Source organism: Rutilus rutilus, assembly GCF_951802725.1.
Source record: "Rutilus rutilus genome assembly, chromosome: 1".
Taxonomy (NCBI): Eukaryota; Metazoa; Chordata; class Actinopteri; order Cypriniformes; family Leuciscidae; genus Rutilus; species Rutilus rutilus.
The window spans coordinates 34,750,681-34,762,392 of NC_140209.1; the positions used below are offsets into that span (position 1 = coordinate 34,750,681).

At 42.2% G+C, this 11,712-nt stretch overlaps 1 protein-coding gene across 1 annotated transcript in view; it reads right to left on the bottom strand.

Moving 5' to 3' along the window:
• Window positions 1-6,085, bottom strand: part of hs3st2 (heparan sulfate (glucosamine) 3-O-sulfotransferase 2) — a 35,822-nt gene extending 29,737 nt beyond the window's left edge. The window contains exon 1 of the mRNA XM_084421133.1: window positions 5,063-6,085. Coding sequence (XP_084277259.1) covers window positions 5,063-5,595 — 533 coding nt within the window. The 5' untranslated portion in view covers window positions 5,596-6,085. The remainder of the gene's footprint in view (window positions 1-5,062) is intronic.
• Between the last annotated feature and the right edge of the window lie 5,627 nt (window positions 6,086-11,712).

Below are 11,712 nucleotides of genomic sequence, written 5' to 3' on the forward strand. Positions count from 1 at the left end.
TTACTCACAGACGATATGAGTCCCACGGGACCCGTTCAGCCCTCCCTCACTCAGCTAAGAGCCATAGTGGGGTCGAGGACGAGCGCTCTGCCCGCTGTCATCAGCGCGCCCCACGCCTCGAATGCCACAGACATAACGCCTGTGTTACAGCACACCGAAGCGCTTTCGTTGCTCAGCCAACAGAGTGCGCTTCGCATCCAACCCTTAGCCATCCATGCAGATGCATGGGCAGCGCTTCCAGGGGTTTCGGAATGGGTGCTAAGCATTATAAAGAGAGGCTACTCGCTACAGTTTTATCGACGCCCTCCCCGCTTTACGGCGCGTGTCGAAACTACGGTGAATTCGGAAGTAGCACACCTACTCCGAGCCGAAATTTCAAAACTGATGAGCAAAGGGGCTATAGAGCCTGTATCTCATGCTCAAAGCGAACGGGGGCTGTACAGCAGATACTTTCTGGTTCCCAAAAAAGACGGGGGCTGCAGACCCATACTGGATCTGAGACAGCTGAACAAAGCATTAGTGAAACGCAGTTTCAGAATGCTTACGACCAGGAAAATCCTCGCGCATATTCGCGAAGGAGACTGGTTCATGTCAATAGATCTGAAGGACGCGTATTTTCAAATACAGATAGCGTCACGTCACAGGCAATACTTGAGATTCGCCTTCGACGGTCAGACATACCAGTATACAGTCCTGCCATTCGGTCTGTCCCTAGCACCTCGCACATTTACGAAGTGCATGGACGCAGCGCTCGCCCCTCTCAGACTCAGAGGCATGCGAGTGCTGAACTATTTGGACGACTGGCTGATTCTGGCTCATTCACGATCAGAGCTCGTGGAGCACAGGACCATGTTACTCGATCACCTCGAGAAACTCGGTCTCAGAGTCAATTGGACGAAGAGTTCACTGAACCCCAGTCAAACGATTTCGTTTTTGGGCATAGTTCTGGACTCACAGTCTATGACGGCGCGGCTGTCACCACAGCGCGCGCTCGGCATTCAGCGCGCAGCGAGATCTCTCCGCTGCGACGCGTCCTTCCCGCTCAAGACGTTTCAGAAGATGCTAGGTCTCATGGCTTCAGCATCGCCAGTTCTTCAGCTGGGCCTGCTCCGCATGCGCCCCCTGCAGTTCTGGCTGAAAGCGCGGGTACCACGCAGAGCGTGGACTTCTGGTCGATTGCGTCTCAAAGTCAATCAGAGCTGCGTTACAGCTCTAGAACCTTGGACGGTGAACGACTGGTACCAAACAGGTGCAAGCCTGGGGACTTCCTCGAGAGTGAGAGTGGTGTCCACGGACGCCTCCACCTCGGGATGGGGAGCGCTGCTCGAGGGCAGACCGTTATATGGCCTGTGGTCAGAACGGGAAAAGCTCCGACACATCAACTGTCTGGAAATGCTGGCAGTAGAAAACGCGCTGACACGTTTTCGTCCCCAAATCAAGGGCCACCACGTCTTAGTCCGTTCGGACAACATGTCGGTGGTGTCCTACATAAATCGCCAGGGCGGTCTCAGATCCCGAGATCTATACAGGTTGGCGGAACGCCTCCTGGTATGGGCTCAGCACAACTTGCGCTCGCTAAAAGCAGCTCACGTGCCTGGGATACAGAATGTGGGTCCAGACAGGCTGTCCAGGAACAACATTCCCGCGGGCGAATGGTCTCTACACCCACAAACAGTCCAGCTGCTGTGGGAGAGATTTGGCAGAGCGGAAGTGGACCTCTTCGCGTCCAGCGAAAACGCTCACTGCCCCGCGTTCTTTTCCAAGAGCGAAAGCGCGCTGTCCCAGAGGTGGCCGCGCCGCCCGCTCTATGCTTTTCCCCCCGTCTCCCTCCTTCCAGAGGTGGTAGAACGAGTGAGGGAAACGAAATGCTCAGTGCTGCTTGTAGCACCACTCTGGAGGAACCAACCTTGGTTTCCAGAGCTGATGCAGTTGGCAGACACTGCCCCATGGCCGGTGCCATTGAGAAGGGACCTTCTCTCGCAGGCCAGGGGCTCGATTTGGCACCCTCAACCGAAGTTGTGGGCCTTACACGTGTGGGCTCTCAACGGTTACCCGCTGATTTCTCAGTGGGAGTGCTAAATACTATCACTCAGGCTAGAGCACCGTCGACTCGACGGCTCTATGCCTCAAAGTGGTCGGTATTCTCCAGTTGGTGTGTGGCTCGGGGATGCTCACCCTTCGACTGTGAGGTAACGGAGGTTCTCTCCTTCCTTCAAGAGCTGTTGGATAAGGGCAGAGCCCCATCCACGCTCAAAGTATATGTGGCGGCTATCGCAGCGTTCGCTGAGACAACGCTCGGTCAGTCGATAGGAAGGAACGATTTGGTCATCCGCTTCCTCAAGGGAGCTAGGAGACTGAACCCTCCCAGACCCCCGTCGGTCCCTGTTTGGGACCTCTCTACGGTCCTGGAGGCCATGAAAGGTTCCCCTTTCGAGCCCATCCAGTCGATCAGTCTCAAACACCTGTCATTTAAGACAGTGTTTTTGCTGGCCCTTGCTTCAGTGAAGCGCATAGGGGACTTGCACGCGCTCTCAGTGAGCCCGTCGTGTCTGGAGTTTGGGCCTAGTGACTCGAGAGTCATACTCAAACCTAGGCACGGCTATGTGCCGAAATCCCTCAACACACCGTTTCGGGCTCAGGTTATATCCCTGTCCGCCCTGCCGGTGTTAGAAGAGGAAGGAGACTTGGGCTCTCTCTGCCCTGTCAGGGTTTTAAGAGCCTATGTGTCTCGCTCTGCTGCCTTTAGACAGACTGAGCAACTTTTTGTCTCGTTCAGTGGACGTTCCAAGGGAACGGCTGTTTCGAAACAAGGCCTATCCAGATGGATAGTTGACGCCATAGCGTTGGCATACACCTCCAGGGGTCTTCAGTGCCCGCTGGGTGTCAGAGCGCACTCCACGAGAGGCGTTGCCTCTTCGTGGGCCTGGTCTAGTGGAATATCTCTACAGGATATTTGTATGGCGGCAGGCTGGGCCTCGCCGTCTACATTTATCAGGTTTTATAACCTCGAGGTTCCCGCTTTGCAGGCCAAGCTGTTATCGGTGTAATTGAACACTGAGAATGCAAGCACAGTGCGTTACTACTATCTTACGGGCAGTTCTACGTAAGACCCATATTCCCACTTTAGTCAAGGGTGTCTTGTCTAAGTGATGTCTTATATTATGTCTGCAGACGCAGCCACATATCAGAACGGAGAGTTCCTCCTCTTGTTCTAGGACTCTATGTCAGTCCCTCTGGTGATTGTGCACTGTAAATCCTGGGTCATACTCCAGGTTTATGGTTGTTAATCCCTGCACGCACGGCGTCTTACATTGGGTTCCCGCAGCGTCTTAGCTAAGACGCAGTACGAGAGAACTCTCGTAAGAGAACGTACTCGGTTACTAACGTAACCTCGGTTCTCTCTAGAAGAGGGAACGAGTACTGCGTTCCCTGCCGTGCGTACGATTCACTTTGGTTCGCTTCTTCGTTGAAATAAATCAAGTGAGTCAGCCTTTTCGAGCTACCTTTATAGGGCGAGGCCACGCCCGCGTCGGCGGGAAGTGGCCTCATTGGTCTGATGTTGCATCAGCCTGCGCTCGATAGGCTTATGCATTTGCTAGTACAACAGCCAATGAGCAAACGAGCCGTCTTGCCTATGGCTGCATACTGTGGCAAATGCGTTTTACAAATATTAAAATTAAGGATAATTTTTTGCTTCAATATTCGTGAAAAGAGACTTTTCCCGCAGCGTCTTAGCTAAGACGCAGTACTCGTTCCCTCTTCTAGAGAGAACCGAGGTTACGTTAGTAACCGAGTACGTTTTTTGTTTGTTTATATTTATTATATTGGACCATGATGGATGCTATCCAAGGAATAACTTTCCTTTTTAAAGCAAAACCTAATATAAACAATTGAATATATATATATATATATATATATATATATATATATGTACACATATAGATAGATATATACACATATAGATAGATAGATAGATAGATAGATAGATACAATTTTATTTTATTTTTTAGTTATTTTTTTCTAAACCAGCTCTGTTTTCTCTGATATATATATATATATATATATATATATATATATATATATATATATTAATCTCTCTCCACGATCAGGTTTCCCTCACTAGTAACGGAATGTAAAACCCATAGTGTGCTGGAGTGATTAAAGTCAAAAATTGACAATGATTTTTTTTTTTTTTTTATGGAATATTGCAGTATTTATTATGATTTATACATGCGCATCATCATTATTACTTTTTTCTATTTTATGTGCTCTTGTAATCTTTAATCAAAATAACTTCCCCTCCGTCTTGCAACATCTCTTCTCTTCTCTGATGATGTGTCTACTGGTGGGAGGGCGGGACAACCTGTCACTCATATGAGATCATAGCAATAACAAATCATTCAATCAATTCCCAATAGACAAAATCAAGCCCGCCCCTAAATTTTATCTTGTTCGAGAAGCCATTTTACTCAGATATATAGTACGTCAAAATAGGGAAGAAGAGAACACCGCAACTTCTGTTTCATGCCGATTGTAAAGAGATTTTTGAGAAGGGAAGATAAATCTGTGCCACCCCCCCCCACCCCCCCACTACACTTATATTATCAATTCCATTCTGGCTTTTAGTCAGTGCACTGCTTGATGACACAGTAAAGCTTGATGCTTGACTTTTGGAAGTTGGAAGTATTTTCATTGGTGGAAAATAAACAGCCTACTAACATGCAATTTTTTTTATTTACTTTTTTTTTTACTTTTTTTGTTTGAACTGCAAGTTACTCAATATTGACTTTATTAGGCCTAATATTAATATAATTCTTGCAATTGTGCTGTAGTATTGAATATTCGCATGGCTGTGATTACCTGCTGCCAATTTTCAGTACAGCATCACTTGTGTGATATTGCGTTCATTTAATAAAGACATTTGTAAAAATATATATATATATATATATATTTTTTTTTTTTTTTGGGGGGGGGGGGGGGGGGGGGTATTATACAATTGCCTTTGGTTATTGAATTTACTAACTAGAATGCCAATGCAAAAAAGCCAGAAAAAAAAACCTACCTGTACCATTCCAATCCTTTGTCATAATTTCTATCAAAGAAATGTGGTTCGGTCCCAAGAGCTCGAACATCTGGATGAATCCGGATGAACTCCAGAACTGCCCTGGTGCCTCCTTTCTTAACGCCAACTATAAGTGCATTGGGCAACTTCTTATTCCCGTATTTTGGCGAATTACTGTTATTACTCTGCTTGTGATCTACCACATCTTGTGTTTTCTGGAAGGCTGAATGCTTGCTTTGGTTGCCAGTAAGGTTCAAGAGACCCACAGCCCTCGTCTCATCCGAGAGAACTCTCGCTTTCGCTGATATAGTGCAATAATGTGACTTCTGTAAAAGTTTTTTACTTCCCATGTTCTTCAGATGGACGCAGCGGTGATCCTCCAATCTCTGGCTAGGCATGATTGTACCGGAACAGAAGAGGATGCTGTAGCATAGATACATGAAACACAAAGAGATAGTGAATATAAAAATAAATCTTCTGCTTAATCTGTTTGAGGATGGCACGATTCGGCTGGACAGGAACCTATATGCCATGTCTCCATGGATGAAAACAAGGCATGTTTTTCCCCGTAAGTTTCTCTGTGAGATTTGCTGGTTGTCTCGAGCTCCCCATCAACTCCGACTGCGCGAACTTACATCTCATTTGGGAAAATGATAGTTAGTATTTCCGAGCGGACATCTAAGATGACAGGAAGTATGAGAAGAACAAGGTAAAGTTTCCAAATTAGCAAAAAAACAAATGTAATTCCACTGCCCTTTAGTTTCGACGTCGCGTCACTTTTGTAGGCTACGTGAAATCACCTCATATAGCTGGACTCCGGCAACTTGACTTGACTTGATTCTGTGCTGATATAGTGTTGAAAATGTTTAAAGTAATTCCTTTGTTAGACCTGGTAATGTGACACAGCATCTTACTAAATGTAATCCGTTTTGGAAATCGCATATTCCAGGTCTAAAAGGCACATTTTGCTTCCAAGTTCCCAACGCGAAGCCGCGCAGCGCTCGCCTGGTCACCGTTCAGCTCATGTTTGTGTCTTTCTGAAGTTCTCAAGAGCGGCTTTGCGGCAGTCAAGCGCTCGAGATCAATATTTAAAGACGACGCCTGACGTCACGTCATATTTTCATATTCCTCGTGCGTTTGTCTTTTTAAAGGAGTACTGCACGGCTGCGTGTACCATTACACTAAGTGCCATTCTTCTGCTTAAATTCTCATTTGCCCCGCGTCTAAACGAATTGCTTGCGACCAGGGAGTGGAATCTTAATCGATTCTTCAATTATACTAAATTATATGTTTATAGTTTTACAAAATTACTTCTCTTAGACCCGAAAGCAAACAACTCTCTGCTTAAAACTATAATTTATGAGATTATCACACCAGAGGTGTTAAGATGATGCTATGTGCACAATCAATTATGTCATTCACAGTAATATTGCACTGAAAACTTCAGTTTTGATTCCTGCTTCAAAAACCCAAGTAAAAGGTGTTTTTGTTTAGACATTTGAGCCTCAAATCCTATATTGACTTTACTGTTGGTCAGAAAGAGATATTCACGTTATTTCAACTTATTCCAGTTAAATTGATATACCCTAATACATAAATAAATAAATAAATCCCAAACAGTGATTACAGTGTGCATATTTTTCATTAAAACAAAAAGAGGCATACTAAATATTGAGCAATTCTTTAATTCATGTTAATCATACTTTTTACACTACTTTGCACTATTTACACTATTTTAAGGTGTCCTTGTTACAGTGTAATTATACAATTAAGTAGTGAGTAACAGTAATTAACATCGTGTACATAGGGTACTAAAGGGTTAGGGATATGAGTAGAGTTTGGTTTAGGGTTAGTTGCTTGTAATTATACATAATTTATTTACTGTTATTGCTTTGGTAAGTAATAAGGACACTGTAAAATAAAGTGTTACCGATTGTCCAATCTAAATTTTCACTCAAATTGCTATGCTGATAATATAATTTGACATTTGGTATTAAATTAGAAAATTGTGAAATAGAAGTATTTTCACTGGTGGTCTCAGACTTTTGGACCCTAATGTATGTGTTAATGTACTGAATCCAGTGATGTAAGCATCTGTAAATAACGTTTTGATTGAAATCCTCTCTTTCTCTCTCCCTGTCTTGTTGTTATTTGAAGATACCAACCTGTTTAACTAACCTGGAAGGTTAAATAATATTTAATATTTCCTAAAAACAATTATCAAGACAAACAGGCCCTTAATCCTCATTCCTATAATCTGCTACACAGAGCTTTATTTCAGTGTGTCTGTCTAGAGGAACATTAATGTTGACAGGTCTAATTTCTCTTGTAGAGAGAGAGAGAGAGAGAGAGAGAGAGAGAGAGAGAGAGAGAGAGAGAGAGAGAGAGATTCAAACAGGCTTTGGTTTGCCCAGGTGATATCCGTACGAATACAATCCTCCTCTCAGAGCGGAGGATTTTAATGTCCAGATGTCTTAGGGTGTGGTGTAGGAGGCTTAAGGTGATAAACATATTCTCATTATGAATGTTGCCTGCATGTATTGGATATAATCCTACGTGGCCTGTACTTCTGCTTACAGGCAATCAAATCATTTCTAACCTCTGTCATCGCCAAAGGCTTGGAAGTTGTAGACATGGATTGCTCAAGAGAACAAGAGCATTTCAGTCAGCAAATGTCACTATCTTGTTGAGTGTCAGTTTGACATTTCCCACCAAATACTGAATGTGCAGATTATATTTATACAAATGTTGACACCATGAAATGAGCACTGTACCCCAAAATAACATGAACACATTGGGATTATCAGTTGCTCAGTGAAAAATGTGCCTTGCAATAGTGTTTTAAAAGGTGTTTGTACTTTTATTTGACATCAAATATAGCTTTGCCTCAGAGGGCTTAGCATGTAAATATAATAATGCAAGCTGTGACTATTCTCTTCAGTGAAAGCATGGGGTTTACAGAGAGATTGTCTCTCTGTAGACAATTTTCCCAATTAGCGGGGCACCAGAGAGTCTGTCTTGCTAATCAGCCACCCTTGCTGAGACTCTGAATCCGCTTTTAGTGAAATGTGATCAGAGACCATGGATCAATTGGGTCAACAGCATTGGCCCAGATGACATTGATACAATTAAGCATGGGGCTTCATTAACCTTTTCATTTCGCCAAGCTCTGAGTCTCATTCTCCTGATATCTCTGAACGCGATCTCTACAATATATAGAAATGTTATTGGCTGCAGAGGTTAGTGCTGCGAGATATCATTTGAAATAACCCAGGTCAAAGTGCGGTCAGCCTATAAGGAGTTGTTTAATTTTTAGTGGAACAATTTCAAACTCTGCTGGATGTAATATTTCCGGAGGAGTGGAGTGCCATTTCAAAATGATTTTCAATTACCTGGTTATATCCTGGAAAGATTCGTCCGGGGGTTGTTTTATCCTACCTATTTAATATGTTTTTTGTATTTTCCAATACATGTGTCAATGCAACTATACCTCCTTCTTAGTTCCTTCTTCAGTGATTAAATTGACAATAATTTACTTGTGCATTTAAAGGAATAGTTCACCCAAAAAGGAAGATTCTGTCATGATTCACTCATCCTCATGTTGTTTTGTCATACATTTTGAAGGATTTTGGTAACCAAAGGGTTTTAGTTGCCATTGACTTCCATTAAATGGACAAAAGTACTGAAATATTTGTCAAAATACTTTATTTTGTGTTCCGCCGATGAGGGATAGTTTGCTTAAAATTATTCTGTCTAAATAATTTACTCACCCTCGTGTTATTCCAAACCTGTTTTGCGTTATTTCTTCTGTTGAACATAGAAGATACTCTCAGTGTGTGTGTTTTCTTTTTTTTTGTCCACATAATGCAAGTCAATGGGTTTCAAAATTGGCCATTGTTCAAAAATTCTTGAAAAAATATATCATACTTTCTGTTCCATAGAGGCTTGGTACAACATGAAGGTGAGTAAATTATGAGAGAATTTTCCTTTTTTGTTGAACTATCCTTTAAAGTCGCCATGAAATCAAAATGGACAATTCCTATTTTTATTTGTAATAATGTAGTGTTTATTATAAATGAATTATTTGTGCACTTCATGTGCCCTCAAAATCACTCGGATATACATCACAAATGGGCAAAAAAGAACAATCGCAACTTCCGTTTCATGCCAACTTTAAATAACATACTCATTTAAGCACCATGCCTCTGTCCATGGTGCTGAATGCTGGTCCTTTATAAAAGACACACTAATCTTTTAGTCATGCAATAGTTTGCTACATCAACAACAAACAAAACTAGATATAACCTAGCTGAACACAACAGAGTGACCCCTCAAAGGAACAATGAAAATGAAAAATTAAAAGCGTCAGGAAAAACTAGAAGCCGGAAGAGTAAAACATCTGTACTTGTATTTACTCATACATACACGTTCTTTTAGACCCACAGTGTTATTTTCAGCTGAATGAATAATGTCACTGTTTTTTTGTTTTGTTTTTTCAGCCAACTGCGATTTTTTTTTTTCTTTTTTTTTTTCTTATTTATGAAACTTTCTTATTTATGTCCAAAGTTGAATCCTAATAATGACAGGGTTACCAATCAATTGCATGAGAAAATGTCTCACTTTCTTCAAATGAAATAATCCAATCTGCAGGTTTTGTCCTTCTCGTGGAAAGGAATGGGGGATTTTAGATTTGTGCTCCTTACCTTTTCCACAGGGCTGAACCATTTCTCTCTAAGCTCCAATCACCATTGTACGACTGTTCATTCCTCTGAATTCGGTTTCGGGCAATCATTCAACAGTAATAAGATCAGAGCCCTTGCTTGCATGCATCATTCTCAGCCTCAAAGGCTAGAGGAAATTTTCTCACCCTCTCTTTTGCTTCAAACCTTTGCAAGTGGAAAATGTGACAGTTTCAACCATTGTGTATTTACCATTAGTGGCATTCTAGAGGCAAAAACGTTGCTATCTCTTCTTTATTACGAAAAAAGGTATTATCGGACGCCCAGCAAAGGCCATTGAACAGCAGGCGGCTACTTCTCCTGCCAATGACCGAATCAGCTAATTGTTACTGACATTTTCCCTGTGTTGTTTAAATCAGAACTGTTTTGATCCATCGATCACTAATGTTTGCTCACCAAAGGAGGACATGAGTTAAATGTCACCTTTTGGTCATCAGCCCAGAGTCTTGGTTGAGCCTTTCTCTGGAACCTGGTAATTGTCACCCATTGGCAGTAGTCAGCAGGAAACTCAGCAGGCAGCGATATTTACAGATATTCCTGTGCAGAGACCTGCCAGCACACACTCTCACTTTTAACTCCACGGTATATGTACAGATACAGACAGCGGCTATTTCAGCTTAGAGATGTTTCAGATTTTTGCTAAAATTAGATTTTTAAAACCCGATTAGCATAAGTCGAACTGAACCTTTTTTGCCTGGAGATAAAAGACACAAAAATGACAATAATTAAATAAATAAAAGAAAACATCAGGCGTGTCAACTGATAACACTTGAGTGCAATGGTAAATGGTTTGTGGGCAGCGAATGTGGTTTGGCTCTTTGATGGATAGTTTAATGACACTCACAAAAACACACAGGATCCTTTATCTCAGAATGTCATCTTGGAAATTGCCAGTAATTTATCTAGTCTGGCTTGTCTCTCTAAGAGACAGCTGAACACTTCACTGTAAAATATTATTAGGGTGTCATAAAGCTTTCCCCATATAGTACGAACGAGCCGCCCACACAGTTGATATTAAAAACAGTTTTAGGTCAATTCACTTACAATGCCGTTCTCTCCAGGGATTTGTAGTCTATTTGTCAGTGTTCCTTATTTTATAGTAATTTAGTGCTTATCAGTGATGATTGAAGTACAGGAGTTTGATCAAGACCGAGTAGGTGATCATTAACTGGACCGCCTGTTCCGACTGGCATTTGGTAATTTCCTCTGACTGGCAGAATTCCCAGATTTATTCGGCTGTGTCTTCAACACATTTTAGATGTATTTTAGCACAGCCCGTTTCATTTTGTTCTGTGTATGCTTTCCGGCACGGATCAATTCTGGTGGTTGGTCGGTTGCTTTTAGTATCATCCAAATACATTCCTTAACAATATCACAGATTAAAAAAGCAGAAAAAAGCTGAATCTATCACCTTTCAGCACACTGTGTTGATGCGAATAAATTATAATGTGCAGTACATATGTAATTATACAATGCATAAATAATATGCAGTTAATATTGATTAACTTCTTTTTCTTTTTTTCTTCACGAGTCATGTGTGCCAACGTGTGTCTTTGAAAATCTTGAGTTTTTTTTATTTATTTTTTTACAATCTCGTGAAAATGATAATCGCTAGGCAGGTGTAATGAAGATTTCAACACCCTCTTGATAGCCTCCCTTTTTTTAATGCGCTCTCATGTTCATTTATAGCATCTGCTTCTCTGACACTTTTGGAAACCGGGCGCTTCCAGGCCCAAACCAGAGTGTCATCCACTGTGGGCTCTGACTAAATTGAATCCAAACAAAATGGCAGAGAAATGAGAATCGCCTCTCATTGATGTCATTTATCACAGAGCCACAGTCAGCCCAGACTGGAAATGACTCTTCTAATGATATGTGCCTGGCCCTGTGCAAATAAAACTAACCGGGTTG